Here is a 26186-nt window from a genome sequence, read left to right on the forward strand (position 1 = left end):
TCTTCCAGGGTTTTCAAAGAATAGTGTCAGGTTGTCAATAGGGTGTTACATTTTGCTACACGATCATTAAATATCTTGAGGTTACAAATTCCCTTCATAAGTTTGACAAGTTTTTCATATTGTTTAGAGGGCCATACAAAGGAGCGGCAGTTTCTAAGGCAGGGCTTCCCAAACCTGTCCTGGGGACCCCCATAGCCAGCTGGGTTTTCAGGATATCCACAATGAATATGCATGAGATAAGTTTGCATATACTGAGTCTCCATGGTATGTAAATGTATCTCATGCATATTCATTGTGGATATCTTGAAAACCCCCACTGGTTGTGGGGTCCCCAGGACAGGTTTGGGAAGCCCTGTTCTAAGGCAACTTTGGCAAGCTGGATCAAGGAAGCCATCGCTTCAAAGTATTTACTGAAGGGTCTTTGGGCCCTGGAGCGTATCCATGCTCATTCCACCAGAGTGCAGTCTTTTTCTTGGACGGAGGCAGTGGTGGTTATCTTTATGGACATTTGCAAGGAGGCAGCTTGGTCATCTTTGCATTCTTTATCAAAACATTATAGATTAGATGTTCTGGTGAAAGAAGATGCAGCTTTTGAAGATGGAGTTCGCAGGGCAGCCCTTACTTCCTTCCTCTATAATTAGTTGGGCTTTGGTACTTCCCACTGGTATGGACTGACCTGGACTGGTGGATCAGAACAAAATGGATGCAGAAATCTTTTCCTGTTAATTTACTTTCCATGAATTCTGTTACACTAGTCCAGGCCTTTTTTTTTTTTTTTTTTCAGTAGCAATCTTATGCTTGCTGTGTTTCTGTCTTGTATATGTGTGTATATATCTATATATATATATATTGCAGAAGAGCAAGCTTGTATTCAACTGGGAATGGTCCACTCCCCTGTCCTTTTCTTATATGCTAACTTCTTCAGTTGTAAGGGCAGGAGGTTATTCGAGGTAAGAAAATTTCTCCTTAAGATGTTGGACGTTTAATTAGTTTATGTAAGTTGCTCTGATTTGCCTTTTTGCAGTACTTTTCAAAGCAGTGGCGTAGCCACGGGTGGGCCTGGGTGGGCAGCTGCCCACCCAATTTAGACCCAGGCCCACCCAACTGACACCAGAACTGCAAGGCTGTCGCGGGATCCCATCCCCGCGACAGCGAAGAGGAGAACCCATGCTTGGCACGCCATCACGGCACACGTGGGGAAGCGTCCTACAACCATATGGCCGACCGATCTTCCTGTTTGCGGGGGGAGGGGGGAGCGGAAGCGCCGTGCACAGCTTCCACTTCCTCCCCCCAAAGCAGGAAGATCAGCTGGCCTCTCCTGCTATCTTCGGGCCGTATGGCCGACCGATCTTCCTGTTTGGGGGGGGGGAGGAGAGCGGAAGTGCCGCGCAGTTTCCGCTTCCTCCCCCCAGAGCAGGAAGATCAGCTGCCTCTCCTGCTGCCACTGGCCTCCTGCGTACAGCCGACCGATCTTCCTGTTGGGGGGGGGGGGAGCGGAAGCTGTGCGCGGCGCTTCCGCTCTTCTTCCTCCCCCCCCAACAGGAAGATCGGTCGGCCATACGGCTCGAAGATAGCAGGAGGCCATTGGCAGCAGGAGAGGCAGCTGATCTTCCTGCTCTGGGGGGAGGAAGCGGAAACTGTGCGCGGCGCTTCCGCTCTCCTCCCCCCCCCCCCCCCCAACAGGAAGATCGGTCGGCCATACGGCCCGAAGATAGCAGGAGGCCGGTGGCAGCAGGAGAGGCAGCTGATCTTCCTGCTCTGGGGGAAGGAAGCGGAAACTGTGCACAGGCTTGAATGTGTATGTGAGGATGAGAATGGGAGCCTTGTGTGTGTGTGGGTGAAAATCGGACCCTGGGTGCGTATGGGAGTGAGAATGGAGTCTTGAATGTGTGTGGGTGATAATGGAAGCTTGAATATGTGGGTGAGGTTGGAAGCTTGAATGTGTGTATATATGGGTGAGAATGGGAGCCTGGGTTTGTGTGTGTGGGTGAGAATGGAAGCTTGAATATGTGGGTGAGAATGGAAGCTTGAATATGTGGGTGAGGATGGAAGCTTGAATGTGTATATATATGGGTGAGAATGGGAGCCTGGGTTTGTGTGTGTGGGTGAGAATGGAAGCTTGAATATGTGGGTAAGAATGGGTGCTTGAAAGTGTGTATGTGTGGGTGAGAATGGGACCTTAAATGTGTGTATGTGTGGGTGAGAATGGGAGAATGGGTTTGTGTGTGTGGATGAGAATGGGTGCCTGGATGTGCGTCTGTGTGTGCATAAGAATATAAGCCTGGGGAGGGGTGAGAAAGTGAGAGCTTGTATGTGTGTCTGCAGAGAATGTGAGCTGGGGGGGGGGGGGGAGAGCATATGAGAGTGAGAGCCTGAGTGTGTGAGGGAGTCTGTGAGAGAAAGCATTTATGTATATATGTGTGTGTGTGTGGAAGGGAAGAAGACAGTAGTAGAAAAGACACTGAAGAGGAATTAGGAAATGAGCGACAAGGGAAAAAATGGGAAAGAGAGACCAGGACCAACTGATTAGAAAAATACAAAGATCAGACAACAAAGGTAAAAAAAAATTATATATATATATAGAGAGAGAGAGAGAGAGAGATGTTAGCAATTTAAATATGTCATCTTTGGGAATGTGCATTCTTATATTTTTGTATTTTGCTCTTTCTTAAATATTCCACTGTTCAGACATTTTAGTTTCTCAGGCTTTCTATTTTGGCTTTATCTACATGTTTCTGTTTCTAATGTATAGTCTCTTATTTCTATATTAGGTAAGGGTCGGTCTCAGTTTTGCCTGTTTGTGACAGAAATGAGTATTTCTAGCATATAGTTTCTCTGTAGTAGTAGTCCAGCCTGTTCTGTTATTCCCGTAGGTGATGTATTAATGTTCTAGGGCCTGGTGTAGTATTTGCATTGCTGCTTTTTCATAAGGTTGCTGTTTGAATCCTGAGAGTCAGTGCTGTGATTGTTTGGCAAGGTTCCAGATGCCTCTTTCTTTGCAAGAGTTTGTTACTTCACAAAATAGCAGTGGAGGGTTATTTTTTGCTGAGATTACACCAGAATTTGAATTTTTTTTTTCATGTTACTTGTAATGTGAATTGCCGCAGCTTTGCGCTGCACCTGTTCTGATGATTAATTATATTTTATTGTATTTATGAAGATTTCTGGGTTTCTGCAAAGATGGTTCATGAAAGAATACATTAATTTTTGTTTTATTATATGATTGGATTTGATTGTTTTCTATACTTGAAATAATTGAAGTAAATTATTTTAAAGTTTCATACATGACACATAATGGCTGTTGCAAACTACTTAGAAAGCCATTCTAGGGTGCAGTATATGGCATTATTTATCAGTAAGAAAACAACTAGTAGACCTGCATGCCTTGTGCCCACCTATGTTAACCTTGTGCCCACCCAAAAAATCAATTCTGGCTACGCCACTGTTTCAAAGATATAGTGGATTTTTCTGGGTTGCACCATCTATAAGTAGTGGCAATGATATCACAGAAGAATTCAGTGTATTCTGCCTCCATCTGCTGGTTGGGGGACAAAACCCATTGGTATAGACTGACCTGGACTAGTGTAGCAGGACTCATGGAAAGTAAATTAACAGGGAAACATTTCTCCTTCTAGAAGGCAAAAAAATTCAAATGTATCCAAATGTGGAAATAATATGATATATTGAAAATCAAAATAAAAACAACTTTAAATTTTAAAGAAAACTTGGAAAGGGACTTCAGATAGTCAATTGCTTATGCCATTCTAATTTGGACAGTTTTTTTTCTACAGTATATAGAAGTGGACTAAAAAATCATAATTCATGAGCATAATTGTAAGCAAACTGTTTTCCAAAATCTGAGTTTACCATCATAGTAATGGACTGTGAATTTTCATTCTATCCCTACCTTTAATCGAAGGTTTACTGAGCTCCCTAAATTGAAGATTTTACAATAATGAGAGAACTTAGTGACCATCAGGATGTGTGAGTCTCAGATACATATGAAGATGAATTAGCAGTAAGAATCTGATCAGGGTAAACACTCCTTCCTTTTCACAGAAGGATCTTGACCAAAATTAACAGAATCATTAATCATTTTCTAAAAGATCAGAAGGGTAAAGCAATCTACTATTCCATTCACCTCAAGAGAAAATCTAACAATGCATTCTGAAAAACCAGGCATTATATTTGGAACAATATTATACATTTTCACCACTCATTATTATACAAAGGCAATAAAAAGTCATGTGGTATATTATAGTGCCACTTTGCATGGAAATATTAAAAGCTGTTCAGCAGCTCCATCTTGTGGACATAATACCTCAAGACTGCACTCCTGGTTACCAACAGCAAAACTGCAGTGTAAGCATATGTGTTAAATTTTGCGGAGGCATTCAGAAAACGTATGCAAGACTAGCAAGTGTGCAGGAATCATAAAGACATACATGCAAACCTCAGTGTCTAGAGAAAAACAGGGCCGTGAACTGCAACTTCATCATCCATGCTACACCCAATTGATATGGATTATAATGATTTTCTAATCCATTTATTTTACTTTATTTAGGAGGCAATCTGATACAAGGTCTTGTGATCCTTAAGACGCATTTTAACTGGAACTGTGATCTATGGAAATCTATGTAACAGCACGCGATGTTCTCATGCCTGACTATATTTTTGTAATCCTGAGAATAATCTGCAAAATAGCACATCTTATTCCCATGAGAATAATGGTAGTAAAAATGAAAAATGAACATATGTTTGAGTTTTTTTCTTATTGAGCCATTATTTCAGCTAGGAGAAGCTCATTCATCAGGTTTGGTGGTACATAAAGGTACTATAAATTAGGGTTAAGCAGCTTTCCACATGGACTTTCCAGTGAAGTTAGAGAGCAAATGCTCAAGGAAGAAATTGTGGCATGCACAACAATAATTTGTTCCGATTCTGCCCATAGCCAGAGCTACGGGCAGCCTCTCACCTTCCTTTCGCAGATCTTCCTTCAGCCTGGAGGCCGCCGACGCTCCTTCATGTGCTTCTCCAGATGTCTAGTTGTTTCTGATGTTCCGATCTCCAGAAGTCTTCACGTCCAGATGACTTCTTCCTTCAGAAGTCTTCACGTCCAGATAACTTCTTTCTCCAGATGTCCTCTTCCTGGCAGTGCAAGTCTCTAAGAGATTCCAGTTTTAATCTTCCTTGTCCTAAGTCCCGCCTCAGGTTCCTCTGCATCGAGTCCCATCTCGGTGTTCCTGGCTCCGAGTCTCGTCTTCAAGCTTCTCCTCAGAATCCTGAATTCTGTCTGGGTCTTTGGAGTCCCCTGCGCTTGCTTCCGCTACACGAATGAACTCTGCTTATAACCTGCTCTGATGTAGTTGTAGCATTCCCATAATATAATTATGCCATGTTGATTGGTGCCATAGCAAGGATGACTAAAAATAGTATAGCAAATTAGTGGTCCTATCTTGGATAAACAATTTTAAACTAAAATTGTAATCTTCTAACATCAAGGGTGACATTTAAGCAGCCTACAATATAAAAAAGATATCCATAAATGTATACTGACTAATGTGTAGTATTCATAATGAAAAGGGCTTGAGGAAATGCATATAATTTTTTTTTCTGTATGTGTCAGAAAATACCTACGTCTTAAGATTTACAAGTTGCACTGAAATATAATGAAAAAATGTTTAGATACAAATCTGTATTACATAAACGATTTTTCGGCTGTTTTACTGATGAAAATAGGGTTTAATTTTAATACGTTTTATAAAATGTGTGCTTATGTTTTAGGATTTGTCTGTTGGTTCATCCATCTGTGACACAGGCAGTACTAGCAGGCAGTCAAAACAAAAAACAAAGGCATAACTGGCAGAAACAGAAAGCAGCATGACTTGTGGGGATCCCCAGGCCCTGCCAGCTAAAGACCCTGAGGAGCCGGCTATGGCCAAAGAGGGGTGGCTGACAGACATTTCCAGGCCTGGCCAGCTGAAGAAGCCAGTAACAGTGTGTGTGTGGTCCTTCTGATGCCACCAGTCCTCATGGGCATAGCGCCCATAGTGCACAGTGGTACACAGGCACTACCAACTTTAAAACAGAGTATGCCATGCACCACCAACTGCATGCACATCTAGGAGAGAGGTGATAGAGAAAAAAAAGAGGCTCGCAAGGCCGCCGGTGAACCCCATCTCACCGGCAGCTGAGAAGAGGGCCTGGGAGGCTGCTGGCGAACCCCATCCCACTGGCAACGGAGAAGAGGAACAGGACCAGAAGGCCACTGGCAGACTCCATCCCACTGGCAGGTCTAAGGCATGGGCCTCTGGAGATCAGTAGAGATGGTCTGTTCACAGGCCAGAGTTCAGGGCAGGCTGAGGTCAAACATGGTCAAGAATCAGGCAGTGAACAGTGGTCAGTGGAGTTCAGATATAGTTGTGCATCATGCAGTAGTCAATGGCAGGCAGAGTTCAGGTGTAGTTGTGAGTCAAGCCATAGTCGGTGGTAGGCAGAATTCAGGCATAGTTGTGAGTCAGGCCGAGTTCAGAACCAAAGATCCATCCAAGGAAAAGCAGGACAGAGAGCAAGCAGGGAGGCAAGGAACAACATAGACAGTCAGGCAAGGACACTGGAGACACCGAAGATATGAAAACTGACCACAGACGAAGACTAGACAGAGAACTGAAGAGACGAGGACTACAGATGAAGATCAGATGGAGAACAGATGAGATGAAGATCAGGAACAAACAAGACAAAGATCAGGAATAGACGCTGGAATGCTGGGGCAACTTATTTTACTATGAATAGTGGAACTATTGCCAAGACAAGGAGGAGCTGCTGAGGTGGCCTCTTATAGGCCCTTGTTGATGATGTCATCCTTAAGTGCCACTGACTTTCTCTCACTGTGGGTCCTTTAAGAATTGGATGGATAGGCTGACTGGATGGGCCATATGTCTTTTTCTGCCATCATGTTTGTGTGTTTCTATGATCGGGCAGTCATAGATGATGGGTGACAGTGTCTCCATATACTTTTTACTAAAGATGTCTGCAAATTACATGTACAGAAGAGAAAGGCCCGGGAGGCCTGTGACCTGAGCTAGAGGCACTGGTGAAATGACTCAGATGAGACATCGTTGCTGGCAGCTGTCAATCTGCAGAGCCTGCCAATCTATAGACAGGTTATGTAGCATAAGCCAAGGATGATCGGATCGATTGCCTTGGACAGTATGTAGAAAGAAATACTTTCCTTGTGCAGGAACCCAGTTTGAAGCATGAGTGGTAAAGTAAACAAGGACAGCTGGCCAGGGAGGGGTTTGCCATAAACATATACTAAGGTAACAGGCTTGTCGAGAGTTGCTGTGGGAAGGTTGTACTGGTGAACCAAGGCGTCGTCGATAAAGTTTCCACCGGCATCTGAGTCCAGGATCACCTTGGTATGTATCTCGGTGTTGTGGGAGATGAGGCAAACTGGTATGAGCAACTAAGGAGAGGATGAGAGCCAGCCTAGGGTTGCCTATCCAACCAACCCTAGGCTCAGATGTTCCCACCCTTTTTGGGACAACTGCTAGCACAGTACCCCTGAGCAATACAATAAAGACAGAGGTTGTGCCGCTGATGCCTCTGCTTTTCTTCCTCCATGAGTTAGCCCTGCTGAATTGCATGGGTTCTTCAAAGGAGGAAGCAGGAGTAGGGACAAGAAGATGTTGAAACTTAGACACCAGCCTGAAGTGCCGATGAGAAACCGCCCTCTTTTGGCCCCACTCTTGGAAGTGTAGGTTCACTCATATGGCCAGGGCGATGAGATCCTCTAACCTGGGCAGCAGGTCCCAGCCCAGTAGTTCATCCTTGATGTACTTTGCAGGGCCCTTCCAAAAGATTGCATTAAGACACTCTTTGCCCCAATGGAGTTCCAAGGTCAGAGTCCAAAACTGGATGGCGTATTCATCCATGGTACAGATGCTCTGTCTGATACAGAGTAGCTCAGGAGCCATGGATGAGGCCTAATGAGGGTCATCAAATACCTGCTGGAATTCTCTCAGGAAGTTGTCCAGATTCCCCAGCAGAGGGTCATTCTGATCCCAGAGAGGTGATGCCCAGGCTAGGGCAGGCCCCGCCAGGACAGTCAGCATAAACGTAACCTTAACTCAGTTTGAAGTAAAGCTGGTGGCTTGTAGCTCAAATGCATCCTGCACTGATTGATAAAATCTCAACAGGCCTTAGGATCCCCCCAATCCTGGGTGACAAAGGTAAATGTGCATGGGTCCCATATGCCAGATGGGAGTTGCTGGAGGATATGCCAGTGCAGGGACAGGAGTGTGAACCTGTATGGATTCCATTTGGCCACAAGGTCTTGAAGTGTGCTGGTAATATTATTGAGTTGGTCTTGCTGCTTCTGGACCTGAAGAGCCAACCCTTTGACAGCTTGAGCCAGGGATGAGACCACCAAGCTCATGACCTCAGCAAACTGTCACAGATGTGAGCCTTTGGGCTGTGGCATGGTTGGCGCAACCTAGCAGGTGAACCTACTAGGCCCATGCTAACAACAGGAAAGCTTGATCTTACTAGGACTGGATCAGGGGCTTCATCTATACCAGCCCTGTTCCCCGCAGGTTGAGCCCTTGTTTACCGGGGCTGGCAGGACTTAGGCGTGGGTGTCTCAAAGACGAAGAATGGGGAGACATGAGGCTGGAGCAACATATGATATACCAAGAGTCGAGGCAGACGAGAGTGAACAGGAATAGGCCAGAGGTCATGGTAGGCAGTGGTCAAGCAGATACGGAGAGCTGAGCAGGAGGTCGAGGCAGGCAGCGGTCAAGCAGAATCCAGAGATGAAGCAGGGTCAGAACCAGGAGAGCAAGTCGAGGGGAAGAGGAGCAAGGCAGGGACTGGAGGCAAGGATCAGGAACACCGGGAACAGGAGTCACGAGCAGGAACAGGAGTCAGGAACACAGGAACCAAGGCAGGAATCATGAATGCAGACAACTCTTACTCAATAGAAGAGCAGGATTGAAGAGGAAGGAGGAAGTGGCACGGCAAGGCCTGATGTCATCTTCCCGGGCTGCAGGGAACTTTCCCGCCACTGGCCCTTTAAATCCTGGAGAGTGGCGCGCGTGTGCGCATAGAGGGCCCAGGGAGAGCACCGGCATCGGGGAGCTCTGCGAGAGCAGGCCGCAGCAGTGGCACCCGGCTTTGATGGCAGGGAGCAGTGAAGGAGGGAACAGGAACTAGCCGCCTGCTCACAAAGGTAAGGGGGCTCGGTTGCGGCCTCATGCAGCCAGAGCGTCTAACAGTACCTCCTCCTGTACGCCCCCACCTAGAAGGTCCTGGTTTTTCAGTATGAGAGATGTGGAATTGCTGGAGTAGCATCTTATTTAATATGTTGGAGGCAGGCTCCCACGTGTTTTCTTCGGGGACGAAGACATCCCAAGCAATTAAGTACTCCCATTTCTTCTGACAGTGCCTCACATCTAGAATCAGGATGAAAAGAAAAGAATAGATGCCTGTAGTCTAAAATTAATCCTTTATTGAAGTGGAGACACAAGGGTAGCCCGACTCTGGCCGAGTTTCGCCGTCACAAAATGGCTGCCTCAGGGGCTAAAACATAAATAAAAAACTTTAAGAATATAATTTATATTACTAACAGTAACATCATATATGAATATCTAAAATGAATGTCTAAAATATTGTAACCAATTATAATATAAATACAAAGAGTAAATAAAAAATAAATAAGTGAATAAACAAAAAACTCAACGTGACATGACATGTAAAGGACTCAAGGTAACATGTAGAATATATAAATTGTACGAAAACTAGCATGTTTAAAAGTTACCTAAAATAAAAACAATCTTAGTGGATAATTAAAAGACACCACGGTTGCATACACAAATAAAGATACCAAACAGGTCCACAATATTGGTAAAAAAGTGTGAGTATTACCTTAAATCAATCTTCTTGAGTTCATCAATCATAATAAATGAAAGATGATCGTATAGATCACTATATGATCTCTTATACTGCTCCGTCTGTGGGAATGCAGAAATAGATGGCAAAATTTCATAAAGTGTGAACCACTATAATTAGACATGAATCTACATAACAACTACACATATCCATCGATCCCTTACTCATTTATTGTATAAATTAAATTATCATTAAATCTATTGTCAAAACTGGTGTATGGATAATACGTAAATGTTTATATAGTCTAAATTATTATACCTAAGTTGTAAAAAAGTAAGACAAGAGGGGTAAAAGTAATAGCTGGTTCATGTATGGGAATATATAATGTAATAAATGTATCGTGCAGTTTTATTTGAAAGTGTAAGAGTGACTCTTTTATAAATTTAAGTGATATTTGTGTGCTAAGTGTGGAAGTGATTGTGAATGTGAGTATAAGTGCTGACAATGTTATGAATATTCTCCTCTTGTAATAGAACACATTACTTCAGTGTGTGAATGCGACGGCGTGAGAACTGTGCACCAAATTTGTCTGTAAAAAATATAAAACGGACAAAACGATATGACCCAGTAACTCAAATGGCGTTTATGCTCTATTGAAAAAGTAAAATAATAAATCGGATCAAATAATTGGAAACACAAAATAGCGTTATTAAAGCCCTTAGCTGACATCACTATCTCAAGACTTAAAAAAATTTTTGACTGAAAAGGTATTTAATATTTAAATTTCGGGCAAACAACACTTGAAATAAACCAAATACAAAACACTTGAACAATCGTGCCATGAACTTAGAGATATCAGTGTAATTGCTCACCAGAGTGGATATTTGAAAGGAAAAATCAAAATGAGGAAAAAATAAATCAAAAAAATAAAAACAAAAAATCGGGTTATTAAAAACCCTTAGCCGACATCACTATCTTAAGATTAAAAGAATTTTTAAAGACTGAAGAATTATCTAATTTTAGATATACGGCAAACAACACTTGAGACTAACCAATTACAAAGCGCATTGAACGATCGTGCCAGGCACTTAGAGATATCTGTGTAATTTGCTCTCCAGAGCGGATATTTAAAAAATACAAAGTATACCGTTTGTATGTCAAATTATAGGGTTTGCATACACTATTGGGAAGGTCCATGCAACTAATAAAAAAATATACTAGTGTGTTAAAGGGAAGTCTGCTGAAGGCTTGTCTGATAGATTGCATGTTATCAGTACCTTACTACATCGCCCTCAAAAGCAGTGCGCATTTATTGAGCAAACAGATCTTACAAACCGCGTTATTTAGGAGCGACACACTGTTTAGGTCGCTCAAAGTATTGTACCAGATTAGCCGTCACCTTTGAACAGCTGAGCACTGCTCTTTTGAGGACGATACAGTGAGGTATTTATAACATGCAATTTATCAGATAAGCTTTCAGTATACCCTTTGTTTTTTATTTATTATTTTCGAGCACACTATAGTGTTATTTTTTTCATAAGCTGTATGGAAGATCTCAATAGTGACTGCAAATTTTGCTTTTTAAGTATTGCACCAGATTAGCTGTCACTTTTGAACAGTTGAGCACTGCTTTTGAGGGCGATGTAGTAAGGTACTGATAACATGCAATCTATCAGACAAGCCTTCAGCAGACTTCCCTTTAACACACTAGTATATTTTTTTATTAGTTGCATGGACCTTCCCAATAGTGTATGCAAACCCTATAATTTGACATACAAACGGAATACTTTGTATTTTTTAAATATCTGCTCTGGAGAGCAAATTACACAGATATCTCTAAGTGCCTGGCACGATCGTTCAATGCGCTTTGTAATTGGTTAGTCTCAAGTGTTGTTTGCCGTATATCTAAAATTAGATAATTCTTCAGTCTTTAAAAATTCTTTTAATCTTGAGATAGTGATGTCGGCTAAGGGTTTTTAATAACCCGATTTTTTGTTTTTATTTTTTTGATTTATTTTTTCCTCATTTTGATTTTTCCTTTCAAATATCCACTCTGGTGAGCAATTACACTGATATCTCTAAGTTCTTGGCACGATTGTTCAAGTGTTTTGTATTTGGTTTATTTCAAGTGTTGTTTGCCCGAAATTTAAATATTAAATACCTTTTCAGTCAAAAAATTTTTTAAGTCTTGAGATAGTGATGTCAGCTAAGGGCTTTAATAACGCTATTTTGTGTTTCCAATTATTTGATCCGATTTATTATTTTACTTTTTCAATAGAGCATAAACGCCATTTGAGTTACTGGGTCATATCGTTTTGTCCGTTTTATATTTTTTACAGACAAATTTGGTGCACAGTTCTCACGCCGTCGCATTCACACACTGAAGTAATGTGTTCTATTACAAGAGGAGAATATTCATAACATTGTCAGCACTTATACTCACATTCACAATCACTTCCACACTTAGCACACAAATATCACTTAAATTTATAAAAGAGTCACTCTTACACTTTCAAATAAAACTACACGATACATTTATTACATTATATATTCCCATACATGAACCAGCTATTACTTTTACCCCTCTTGTCTTACTTTTTTACAACTTAGGTATAATAATTTAGACTATATAAACATTTACATATTATCCATACACCAGTTTTGACAATAGATTTAATGATAATTTAATTTATACAATAAATGAGTAAGGGATCGATGGATATGTGTAGTTGTTATGTAGATTCATGTCTAATTATAGTGGTTCACACTTTATGAAATTTTGCCATCTATTTCTGCATTCCCACAGACGGAGCAGTATAAGAGATCATATAGTGATCTATACGATCATCTTTCATTTATTATGATTGATGAACTCAAGAAGATTGATTTAAGGTAATACTCACACTTTTTTACCAATATTGTGGACCTGTTTGGTATCTTTATTTGTGTATGCAACCGTGGTGTCTTTTAATTATCCACTAAGATTGTTTTTATTTTAGGTAACTTTTAAACATGCTAGTTTTCGTACAATTTATATATTCTACATGTTACCTTGAGTCCTTTACATGTCATGTTACGTTGAGTTTTTTGTTTATTCACTTATTTATTTTTTTTTTACTCTTTGTATTTATATTATAATTGGTTACAATATTTTAGACATTCATTTTAGATATTCATATATGATGTTACTGTTAGTAATATAAATTATATTCTTAAAGTTTTTTATTTATGTTTTAGCCCCTGAGGCAGCCGTTTTGTGACGGCGAAACTCGGCCAGAGTCGGGCTACCTTTGTGTCTCCACTTCAATAAAGGATTAATTTTAGACTACAGGCATCTATTCTTTTCTTTTCATCCTGACGGCTGTTATAGATCGCCTTCCTTTGTGCTTTTTGGGTCACATCCAGAATCTCCTTTACTTGGTATATTTGTTCTTCCTCTGCTGCCACCTTTCTGGGATTCTTGGATTTTATGTTGATTCCAGGATAAAACCAGAGGTTTAAAGAGAGACACATTGTGTGTATTGTGTATCTTTAAGGATGAAGCGGTGGTCCCGCTTCACAAGAGTGGGAGCAGAGAGGAGGCTAGAAACTACAGGTCAGTTAGCCTCACCTCAGTGGTGGGGAAAGTATTAGAGTCGCTGCTGAGGAAAGAATAGTGAACTATCTACAAGCAGCAGAATTGATGGACCAGAGGCAACATGGTTTCTCCAAGGGAAGGTCCTGTCAGACGAATCTGATCGACTTTTTTGATTGGGTGACTAAGGAATTGAATCGAGGAAGAGCGCTCGATGTCATCTAATTGGATTTTAGCAAAGATTTTGATATGGTCCTGCACAGGAGGCTTGTGAATAAAATGAGAAGCTTGGGAGTGAGTGCCAAGGTGGTGGCCTGGATAGCAAATTGGTTGAAGGGCAGAAGACAATGTGTGATGGTAAATGGAACTTATTCTAAAGAGAGAGCAGTGATGAGCGGAGTGCCGCAAGGGTCGGTGTTGGGACCGGTCCTGTTCAATATCTTTGTGAGCGACATCGCAGATGGGATAGAAGGTAAAGTTTGTCTATTTGCAGATGATACTAAGATCTGCAACAGCGTGGACACGCCGGAAGGAGAGGAAAGAATGAAACGGGATTTAAGGAAGCTGGAAGACTGGTCGAAGAAATGGCAGCTGAGATTCAATGTCAAGAAGTGCAGAGTCATGCATATGGGGTGTGGAAATCCAAAAGAAATGTATTCGATGGGGGGTGAAGGGCTGATGTGCATGGAGCAGGAGAGAGACCTTGGGGTGATAGTGTCTAACGATCTGAAGTCGGCGAAACAATGTGACAAGGCGATAGCTAAAGCCAGAAGAATGCTGGGCTGCATAGAGAGAGGAATATTGAGTAAGAAAAGGGAAGTGATTATCTCCTTGTACAGGTCCTTGGTGAGGTCTCACCTGGAGTACTGTGCTCAGTTCTGGAGATCGTATCTCCAAAGGGACAGAGACAGGATGGAGGCGATCCAGAGAAGGACGGCCAAAAAGGTGGATGGTCTTCATCGAATGACTAATGAGGAGAGATTGAAGAATCTAAATATATATGCCCTGGAGGAAAGGAGGAGCAGGGGTAACATGATACAGACGTTCAGATACTTGAAAAGTTTTAATGATCCAAAGTCAACGACAAACCTTTTCAGCTGAAAAAAAATCAGCAGAACCAGGGGTCATGATTTAAAACTCCAGGGAGGAAGACTCAGAACCAATGTCAGGAGGTATTTCTTCACGGAGAGGGTGGTGGATGCCTGGAATGCCCTTCCGGAGGAAGTGGTGAAGACCAAATCTGTGAAGGATTTCAAAGGGGCATGGGATAAATACTGTGGATCCATAAAGCCTAGAGAATCATAAAGCCCAGAGGATGGGAATGAAGAGAAGAGGCATGGGGGTGGCTTGCGGGAATGACGGCTACAACATTGCTCTATGCTTCAACGGCAAGAGGAAATGTGGAAAAGAGGATTTGCATTCAGGCAACAACCAACAGGGCTGCACAGTCTGGGTAAACAAATAAGCGTGGGAGTAGCTTGCTTGTTGCGGCGGTTACTACCCCAAACCAATTAAGCCTGATACTTCACTTCAATGCAAATCCAGCATTGATCTCTGCTTCAATGGCAGGGGGAATGAAGATAAGAGGATTTACATTCAGACAACAACCAACACAAACTGAATTGCACAGTCTGGGTAAACAAATAAGCATGGGAGTAGCTTGCTTATTGCGGCAGTTACTACCCTAAACCAATCAAGGCTGATACTTCACCTTGCATGCATATCCAGTGTGGCTCTCTGCTTCAGTGGCAGGAGGGGATTGAGGAAAAGAGGATTTACATCTAGACAACATCTAACAAGGCATTGATCTGAGCAGTATGGGGTAGATTTTCAGAGCCCTGCTCGCCTAAATCCGCCCAAAACCGGGCGGATTTAGGCGAGCAGGGCCCTGCGCGCCGGGAAGCCTATTTTACATAGGCCTCCCGGCGCGCGCAGAGCCCCGGGACTCGCGTAAGTCCCGGGGTTCTCGGAGGGGGGCGTGTCGGGGGCGTGTCGGGGGGCGGGCCCGGTCGTCGCGGCGTTCCGGGGGCGTGTCGGCAGCGTTTTGGGGGCGGGTACGGGGCGTGGCTACGGCCCGGGGGGCGTGGCCGCGCCCTCCGTACCCGCCCCCAGGTCGCGGCCCGGCGCGCAGCAGGTCCGCTGGCGCGCGGGGATTTACGTCTCCCTCCGGGAGGCGTAAATCCCCCGACAAAGGTAAGGGGGGGGTGTAGACAGGGCCGGGCGGGTGGGTTAGGTAGGGGAAGGGAGGGGAAGGTGAGGGGAGGGCAAAGGAAAGTTCCCTCCAAGGCCGCTCCGATTTCGGAGCGGCCTTGGAGGGAACGGGGGGAGGCAGCGCGGCTCGGCGCGCGCAGGCTATACAAAATCGATAGCCTTGCGCGCGCCGATCCAGGATTTTAGTGGATACGCGCGGCTCCGCACGTATCTACTAAAATCCAGCGTACTTTTGCTTGAGTCTGATGCGCAAGCAAAAGTAGGCTGATCGCGCTTCTTTTAAAATCTACCCCTATGAGTATACAAACATTGGGGTAACTTCTCGTTATGAAGGTTACTACCCTCAAACATTAAGCCTTATACTTCACTTTGATGCAGGTCCAATACTGCTCTCTGCATCAATGATGGGGGTGGAAGGAAATTGAAATCAAAAAGTTACCAATAAGGGCCCTGAACTCAGTGGTCGGGGCAACAGAAAGATATGGGAAAATAAGTGTGAGAGCTTGCTGGACAGACTGGATGGGCCTTTTGGTCTTCTTCTGCCGTCATTTCTATGTTTCTATGAAGGCTGCCTCAGGTGGTAGGTAACCAGTCCAATTCATTCAGCGATTGAAAAGGGACTGATGTATTGAAAAGCCAACCTCATCGAAGGCACACAGAGATGAATGGGGTGGGTACTGAGCCATACTCAGTCTCCAGGATTGAAGAGGGGCGTGGGGCACCAGTGTCTGTTGGCCATCCTCTTTGCTTCTTCAGTCGCTTTCTGAGGGTTGTTCTGCGTGCGGATCCAGAGAGCAAGCAGTTGCTGAGCAGTGAGCTGAGCTGCCAGAGAAGGCACCAAGAGAGGTGTGAGAAGAGGTGGTGCCAGTTGTCTGCCGTACACAACCAAGAAAGGAGAGGAGCCGGTTGCTGAGTGGGTGTGAGAGTTGTGTGAGAACTCAGCCAGCGGAGAAGGGAGGCCCAGTTGTCCTGTCTGTCGTTCACGAACGAACAGAGGAAGGCTTTCAGAGTTTGATCGGTGCATTCGGCCTGGCTGTTGCCCTGAGGGTGGTAGGCCATGGTGAAGTCAAGTTGGATACTGAACTTCTTGCACAGGGATCATCAAAAGTTAGCTGTGAATTCAACCCCGTGATCAGAAGTAATATGCTGTGAAACCCATGAAGGCGAAAAATATGTTGGGTGAAGAGTTGGGCCAGTTCAGGAGCTGAGGGGAGTTTAGGGAGAGTGGTGAAGTGAGCCATTTTCGAGAACCTATTGATGACTACCCAGATGACATGGTGGCCATTCAAAGGAGGCAGGTCCACCACTAAGTCCGTCGAAAGATGGGTCCACAGTTCTTTAGGGGCTGGTAATGACTGCAGGAGGCCCATGGTCATCCTGCCAGGGGTTTTTGCAGGGCACAAGTTGGGCAGGAGTCAATGTAGGCCTTGATGTCCTGTCCCACTTGTGGCCACTAGTAGTATCACTTTAATAAGTCCAGTGTACGGGCTCTTCCTGGGTGTCCAGCGGTGAGGGAATCATCAGCCCATTTTAGGACCTTCTGCCTGAGCTGGAGAGGAACCACAGTTTTCCCTGGTGGGATGGGCTGGGTGGTGGCCAGAAGAACCCTCAATGGGTCGATAATGTACTTGCGCCATTGGAGCATCCTCCATCTCAAAGGCTCTAGAGAGTGCGTCGTTGCGAATGTTCTTAGAAGCTGGTCTGTAATGGAGGGTAAAGTTGAACAGAGTTAAGAATAAAGACCAATGATCCTGGCGAGGATTCAATTACTGAGCATGGCTGAGGTATTCTAGGTTTTTGTTGTCCGTAAAAACGGTGATGGAGTGCTGTGCACCTCCGAGCCATTGTCGCCATTCCTCAAATGCCATCTTGATGGCCAGGAGTTCCTTATCCCTAATGCTGTAATTTTTCTCAGCAGGTGTAAACCTCCGTGAGAAGCATGAGCATGGTAGTAAGGTGCATCTCTCAGAGTGCTGACTCAACACAGCTCCCACGGTCGTGTCGGAGGCATCCACCTCCATGACTTCACTTTCAATGCATATCCAGCATAGCTCTCTGCTTCAACGGCAGGGGAGAAGAAAACCTGATACTTCACGCATATCCAGCATAGCTCCCTGCTTCAACAGCAGGGGAGAAGAAAAACTGATACTTCACGCATATCCAGCATAGCTCTCTGCTTCAACGGCAGGGGAGAAGAAAAACTGATACTTCACGCATATCCAGCATAGCTCTCTGCTTCAACGGCAGGGGAGAAGAAAAACTGATACTTCACGCATATCCAGCATAGCTCTCTGCTTCAACAGCAGGGGAGAAGAAAAAAGGATTTGCACTCACAAAGTGGGGAGTAGCTGGCTTGTTACGGCGGTTACTACCCCAAACCAAATAAGCCTGATACTTCACTTTCAATGCATATCCTGCTTCAACGGCAGGGGAGAAGAAAAACTGATACTACAAGCATATCCAGCATAGCTCCCTGCTTCAACAGCAGGGGAGAAGAAAAACAACCAATAAGGGCTGAATAACACAGTCTGGGTAAAACAAATAAGCATGGGTGTAGCTTGCTTATTGCGGCGGTTACTTCCCCTACTACCCATAACTAATCAAGCTTGATATTTCACTTGGTTGCAGCTCCATCACTGCTCTCTACATTAATGGTGGGGGTGGAAGGGAAATAGAACCAAAGAGCTAAGAGAAACAGATAAGTATGAGAAAAAAATGTGAAGCTTGCTGGGCAGACTGGATGGGCCGTTTGGTCTTCTTCTGCCGTCATTTCTATGTTTCTATGTTTCTATGTTTCTATATATGACGAAAGGGCGAGAGCGGTCTGGGTGATTTAGACAGGTGTCCTGCAAGAAGGCATGCTTCAAGTCGCTGAAGGCCGCAACTGCCTTGGGTGGCCAGTGTTTGGGGTTGGCCCCTTCCTCATGAGTATGGTAAACGGTGCTACTAACTGGGAGTATTGTGGAATAAAATGCTTGTAGAAGTTGGCAAACCCTAAAAAGCGTTGTAGAACCCGGAGCCCAGAAGGTTATGGCCAATTTTGGATACTGGAGACCTTTTCAGGGTCCATGTGGAAACCCATGGTAGAGACGATAAAGCCCAAGAAGGGAAGTGATTCCTGCTCGAACAGGCATTTTTCAAGTTTAGCGAACTTATGGTCACATAGGTGCTGGAGCACTTGCTGGATGTCCCGACGATGGGACGGAAGATCCGTGGAGTAGATTAATACATCATTGAGATATACAATGACACTAGAGTGGAGCATGTCGTGGAAGACCTCATTCATTAAGTGCCGGAAGACCGTTGAAGCATTGCAAAGGCCAAAAGGCATCACTCATAGTGGCCATCCCTGCTATTAAAGGCAGTCTTCCACTCATCTCCTGGCCTTATGTGCACTTTGTAAACAGCTTGGCCCCTTGTAGGGGGTCCAACAACTCCGGGATAAGTGGTAATGGCTATCGGTCTCTCCTGGTGATGGCATTCAATCTGCGGTAATCTATGCAGTGCACAGCGAACCATCCTTCTTAGCTACGAAGAAGAAACCAGCTCTGGCTGGTGAGGTGGAAGGTTGGATGAACCCCCTTTCCAAGTTCTCCCGAATATATTCAGACACGGCCTTGGTTTCAGGTAGTGACAAGGTCTAGTCATCCTTGTGGAGGCATGGTGCCAGGGAGAAGGTCAATTGCACAGTCAAATGGGCAATGCTGGGGTAGCATCTCTGCCTTTTCCTTGGAGAAGACATCCGTGTACTCTGCATATTGTAGTGGCAGGGCAAGCGGACTGGTAGCCACAGTAAGACTGGGTTGAGGTACATCACGAAGACAAATGGTGTGGCAATGAGATCCCCAGGACACTATCTGCAAAGTCTCCCAATCAATGAGAGAAGAGTGCTCCCAGAGCCATGGCAGACCCAGCACCACTGGGTGTATTGCCTTCTCAAGGACAAAGAAGGAGAGCTCCTCTGCATGAAGGACACCAGTGCACAGCTTTACTGGGGTGGTCACCAGGGTAATCCATCCAGGCAGGGGATCCCCGTGGATGGAGGCTATCATCAAAGGTGGCTCTCTAGGGACTGTGGATAAACCTAGTTGCCTGACCAAATCCATTAGGATGAAGTTTCCCCCCCGGCGCCGGAATCTATTAGAGCCAAGGTGGAAAAGGCACCATAGGGGAGAAGGATAGTCACAAGAACAGTGTATTGGGGAACAGGATTAGTATAGCCTAGGGTCATCTCCCTGCTGATGCCTAGGCTCTGGATTTCCCAGCCTCTTGGGACATTGTACCAACATGTGGCCTTAGCCAGCACAGTAGAGACATAGCCCTAATGAATACCATTGCTGCTTTTCTTCAGGGGTAAGCCGGCTCCAGCCAAGTTGCATAGGCTCCTCAACCCAAGATGGACCGGGTTCGACAGGAGAAGATAGTGTCAAGGGCTGAGAGAAGGATGGGTCCAGTACCACTGACCTGCGAGAAGGCCCTGACCTCATGGAGACGCGGCTAGAGGCACCGTAAAATCCGGTCCAAGAGATCAATGAGGTCCTCCAAGTCCTCTGGTAGTTCCCGAGCTTTGATTCTCGAGAATAACCCCTCTAGGAAGATACTTCTGAGGCTATCCTCCCACCATCCTAGCTCCGACACTAGGGTGCAGAACTCCACTGCATATTCAGCCAACAAGCGTATCTCCTGGCGCAGATGGAGAAGGGCGGAAGCAGTGGTGGTCTGCCACCCACGTTTTGTTGAATACTTGCTTGAATGTTTGTACAAAACGTGGGAGATCCTGTAGCAGGGCATCTCTGCACTCCCAAAAGGGAGCAGCCCAAGTCATTGCCTTGCCTTCCAGGTGCAACAGGATAAATGTCATCTTATTTATTTATTTTTTAGATTTATATTCCACTTTTTGCACTTTTATCAGCACTTTAAAGTAGATTACATTCAGGTACTATAGATATTTTCCTATCCCCAGAGGGCTTACAATTTAAGTTTCTGCCTGAGGCAATGGAGGGTAAAGTGACTTGCCCAAGGTTACAAGGAGCGACAGCAGGACTCAAACGCTGGTCTCCTGGTTCATAGCCCTTTGCTCTAACCACTAGGCTACTCCTCCAGTCTTAATACTGTCGCTAGCGAACTGGGCTGGCTGTAAGGAGACATGCATAAAGCAGTGGTTTAAAAAGCCATGGCACTGCCGGGATCTCTGGCATAGCAAGGTGGAGCCGGCAGATGGAGAGCCGTGGTGGAGGAGGAAGGCATTCGGGTTGGAGAAGTATGGGCGCCGGTAACCGGAGTGGCATCCAGACAGTTTACCAGGCATTCCACCATAGTGGCCGACATATCCAAGCATTGCTGTTGCTGCTGCAACCTCTGGGCCAGTCCAGGAATGGCCTGTAGGCTGATCAGGTCCGCCAGGTCCATGGCCTCAGCAAACTGTTGGAAAGGTGGACCCTTGAGCTGAGATGAGGTTGTTGCTACTGCCAGGGGATGACCCCTGAGGGTCCTCATCATCGGGAGGCAGTTCTGGGAGAGAAGACCCAACAGGACCTTCACCTATACCAGCCCACGTTCCCCGCAGGTTGAGGCCTTGGGTACTGGGGCCTGCAGGACTTAGGCGCGGGTCTTTTGAAGGTGAAGAACCGGGAGAAGGGAGGCTGGAGCAATGTCAGATGTACCAAGGGTTGAGGCAGGTAGCAGACGAGAGTGAACAGGAACAGGCCAGAGGGCAGGGCAGGCAGCAGTCAAGCAGATTTGGAGAGCAGGGCAGGAGGTTGAGGCAGGCAGCGGTCAAGCAGAATCGGAGAGCCAGGCAGAAGGTCAGGGCAGGCAGCGGTCAAGCAGAATCCAGAGACAAAGCAGGGTCAGAACTGGGAGAGCAATCTGAAGGGAAGGCAGGGACTGGAGATAAGGATCAGGAACACTGGGAACAGGAGTCAGGAGCTGAAGCAGGAACAGGAGTCAGGAACACAGGAACCAAGGCAAGAATAAGGAACACTGACAACTCGCACTCAGTAGGATAGGAGGAGATGTCCTTTTGTGAATTACAAACTGGTTAAAAGACAGGAAATAGAGAGTAGGATTAAATGGTCAATTTTCTCAATGGAAAAGGGTAAACAGTGGAGTGCCTCAGGGCTCTGGAAAGGAATACGATGAGTGAGGATATCAAATTTGCGGATGATACAAAATTATTCAGAGTAGTTAAATCACAAGCGGATTGTGATATATTACAGGAGGACCTTGCGAGACTGGAAGATTGGGCATCCAAATGGCAGATGAAATTTAATGTGGACAAGTGCAAGTTGTTGCATAGAGGGAAAAATAACCCTTGCTGTAGTTACATGATGTTAGGTTCCATATTAGGAGCTACCACCCAGGAAAAAGATCTAGGCATCATAGTGAATAATACTTTGAAATCGTCGGCTCAGTGTGCTACAGCAGTCAAAAAAGCAAACAGAATGATAGGCATTATTAGGAAGGGAATGGTTAATAAAACGGAAAATGTTATAATGCTTCTGTATTGCTCCATGGTGAGACCGCACCTTAAATACTGTGTACAATTCTGGTCACCGCATCTCAAAAAAGATATAGATGCGATAGAGAAGGTACAGAGAAGGGCAACAAAAATGATAAAGGGGATGGAACAGCTCCCCTATGAGGAAAGGCTGAAGAGGTTAGGGCTGTTCAGCTTGGAGAAGAGACAGCGGAGGGAGGATATGATAGAGGTCTTTAAAATCATGAGAGGTCTTGAATGAGTAGATGTGAATCAATTATTTACACTTTCGGATTATAGAATGGCTAGGGGGCACTCCATGAAGTTAGCATGTAGCACATTTAAGACTAATTGGAGAAAATTCTTTTTCACTCAACGCACAATTAAGCTCTGGAATTTGTTGCCAGAGGATGTGGTTAGTACAATTAGTGTAGCTGGGTTAAAAAAATGTTTGGATAAGTTCTTGGAGAAGTCCATTAACTGCTATTAATCAAGTTGACTTAGGGAATGGTCTCTGCTATTACTGGCATCAGTAGTATAGGATCTTCTTGGTGTTTGGGTACTTGCCAGGTTTTTGTGGCCTGGTTTGGCCTCTGTTGGAAACAGGATGCTGGGCTTGATGGACCCTTGGTCTCACCCAGCATGGCAATTTCTTATGTTCTTAAGAGCAGGACCTGTTGCTGAGGCAAGGAGGAAATGGCAAGGCAGGGTATTTATTCCTGCCTTGCCTGACGTCATCTTCCCGGGCCACAGGGAACTTTCCCACTGCTGGCCCTTTAAATCCCGGAGAATGGCACACGTGCGCAGAGCAAGAGGATAACTCATCAGGTGGAGGGCACATCCTGGATACAGAATCACTTTTTGCCACACCAAGGTGATGCTCCCCTTCCATCTTACCTTGTTCCTCCCAATGTAGCACAGAGGCTGCCAAAATAGAGATGGGACCGCTCTACTATGTCCCTGAATTTGTCTTTTATATACTGCTCTGACTCCCTCAGCTCCTCCATGTCTTCCACTCCAATTCCAGAGATTGGACCCTTTTTCTGAAAACCAGTAGCTCTTTGCATACATATAATCTCCTACTAAGAGGCAGGTATTCAATATGTGCTACTTGGTGCAAAAGACTGGGAAATCCCTGTCTTGCTGCTGGACTTCTATCTCCATCTTTTTAATTTCATTTATAAAAGTTTAAGCCCTTTAAATTAATTTGTTTTTTTTTTTTTTTTGCTTATTTCAGGGTGATGCATCAAGACGCATTAGGGATCTAAGGCGCATTATATCACATATATACGTGATATTTTACATTTCCTCACCGAGATACCCTCCCCTATTACAAAGACCTTCTTTGCACATGATTTGCATGCATGAATAATGCAAATGCATGCAAAGAAGGTCATGCAAAGTCAATTTAATGTTAATATTTTATTGCAGCCGACTGAGAATGTAGTCAGGCGCAATAAAATAAAACACCTAATTGAAATGAGTTAGATGTGTGGTGGGAGGCCCAGGACCCTAATGCAGGCCCTGAGGCTCCTGCTGCACATTTAAAGTGGCAGAAAAAAACAAAACAAAACAAAAAAAAAAAACGGGAAAACAGGGAGGTTGAGTGGGGGTCAGTGCGGATCCCTGTCTCAACCCAGGGCCGCCAATCAAGATGACCCCCAACGCCCTGAAAATGTAAAAATGTTCATCATGAAAACTCTACTTCTAGTATATTAAATAAACTTGAGGCTCCAACCCCCTTCTTTCCTTCCTCCTCCCAAGACCAGCATCAAGAACCCCACCTCTTGAAGACCAACATCAAACTCCACACCCCCACAAACAAAGGAGCAGGTCAACCCTGCACTCTCCCCCAGCCCTGATCCCCCTGAACCTGTGAAGGGATCCACACAGGGGCCTGGGGGCACCCTTGCACCCAGCCTGATCAGTGCCATTTTCTAAATAGCACCAGCCTCACCTTGCCTCAACCATGGGACTAGGGCAAGGTCCGGGGATCGGACCTGGCCCCTATGCAGGATCCCTTGAAAGGTTCAGGGGGGTCGGGGTTGGTGGACCTGCTACTTTTTTTTAAGAGGGATGCTGGGGCTTGATGTTTGTCTTGAGGATTGGGGGGTGCTTGATGGAGGGTTTTGATGTTGGTCTTTGGGAGAGGAGGGTGGGAAGACTATTGCAGCACCATCTACAGAGGACTATTAAAAAAAAAATGAACAAACTACAGATACTGCACAATGCTGCTGCCAGAACAATCTCAGGTAGCAAAAACTGGGAAGAGGTCTCCCCGCCCCCCTCTTAGTCTCCCTACACTGATTTCCCATTTTACTATGTATCAAATTTAAAGTCCTATCAGTCACATTCAAAGCACCAAAAAGCAGTGGCTCCGTGGATCTGACCATAAAGGTAAAAAAGTACTGTCCAGAAAAAAATCTCTCAAGCCAATGACAGCTAGCTGCCCTGATCCTTAAAACAAACCAAATGAAAAAAGTATGGTCCAGAGCCTTCAGAGGTGCAGCACCAGATCTACCGAATGCACTCTGCCCCTATCTACAAGGATACAATGACTACTTAGATTTACAGTACTAACTAAAACATGGCTGCTTACTCAGTAGACTGATGCCTTCAGTAACCTATCACCATGATCACCATTGTAACACTTGAGAACTGTACCTGTAATATGCCTCCTTTACTTTTAACACACTATAATTCACCTTGCAGTGTACTGCCTTTTCATGTAATGCCCCCAGCCTCTGAACTACCCTGTAATCTGCCTTGCAATGTAACCATATAATGGAATACCTCCCTAACTTTTGATCTCATCTATCTCGCTGTAATCCACCTTGAAGAGACTGACCAGCTGTGAAAGATAGAATAGACATATTAAATTAAATGTAAGAGTGTGGGCCACAAATCTTTTAAGTGCCTAGCAACACCTTTGTGCTGATCAGATGTGCTTTTAGCAGAAATCTTTTCTATGAGCTAGTATAGAACAAATTCCAGAGGAACCACACAACGTTTACACTATTCACATTGAAATTAGTTATGTTTGCAGTGGTGTATAAAAATGTTACTTACCAACAGTCATGCCATCCATGTAACGCTTGATGATATCAAAAGAGTCCCTTGGGTTTCCATCTGCTATGTCAAATATGATGTCCGCATTGTGTACGGCTGGATGTGCAGGTGTGATAGCACGGAGAAATATAATCTCTGTAGAAAGAATCATCAGAAAAATATGGGCAGTGAATATGACCATCTGTAGTTCTCATGAAGACAGTACAATACTGCATACAGCAAAACATTAAGAAAATGGATGACAGGACAATTAGCAGTAATATAGCAATATGATCATTTAGCTGATATTCCTTTGAAGTTTCTCATTTTATAAGATAAACTATTGATAAACAGTAAAGAGTTTTGTATTACTAAATATCTGAAAATAATCACCACACACATTTTAAACTAAATAAAATAAAATAAACCAAAGCAGCATATTTTATAAAACATATAGTTTATGAATCCCCAGATCCCCAGAGTAGTTTTACCATATTAGCTATCCAACAGTGACTGTGGGAGTCTCATTCTATATATATAGGACAGGGATAGACAACTCCTGGCATGCCATTAACAGATCCAGTTTTCAGGACATCCACAATGAATATGCATGCAATATATTTGCATGCAATGAAGGCAGTGCATGCAAATCTCTCTTACATATTCATTATGGATATCCTGAAAACTGGACCTGTTTGTTGCACTCCAGGATCAAAGTTGCCTACCCCTGATATAGTGGGAAATAAGACAAACTTTATTCAGCAAGAATGAGAATAAGTCAAGCACCTAGTCTCTATCCATAAAAATGATATATATCTACATTTTTTAAAAAGTCACTTTACATCTGACTTGTATATAAATGTCATTTGTTAAGCTAATGACCCCCTTCATCATCACCAAATCTAATATATCTGAACTCCTTGCAGCATCATCATCATTTATTTGTTTCATGCTTTTTTTTTTTAACTAAGAAGAACTCAAAGCACA

The 26186-nt window shown here is 44.4% G+C and overlaps 1 protein-coding gene across 1 annotated transcript in view; it reads right to left on the reverse strand.

Moving 5' to 3' along the window:
* Window positions 1–26186, reverse strand: part of FBLN1 (fibulin 1) — a 326336-nt gene that overhangs the window by 44284 nt on the left and 255866 nt on the right. The window contains exon 17 of the mRNA XM_029597486.1: window positions 25221–25355. Coding sequence (XP_029453346.1) covers window positions 25221–25355 — 135 coding nt within the window. The remainder of the gene's footprint in view (window positions 1–25220; window positions 25356–26186) is intronic.

The sequence above is a fragment of the Rhinatrema bivittatum genome, chromosome 4, assembly GCF_901001135.1.
Source record: "Rhinatrema bivittatum chromosome 4, aRhiBiv1.1, whole genome shotgun sequence".
Taxonomy (NCBI): Eukaryota; Metazoa; Chordata; class Amphibia; order Gymnophiona; family Rhinatrematidae; genus Rhinatrema; species Rhinatrema bivittatum.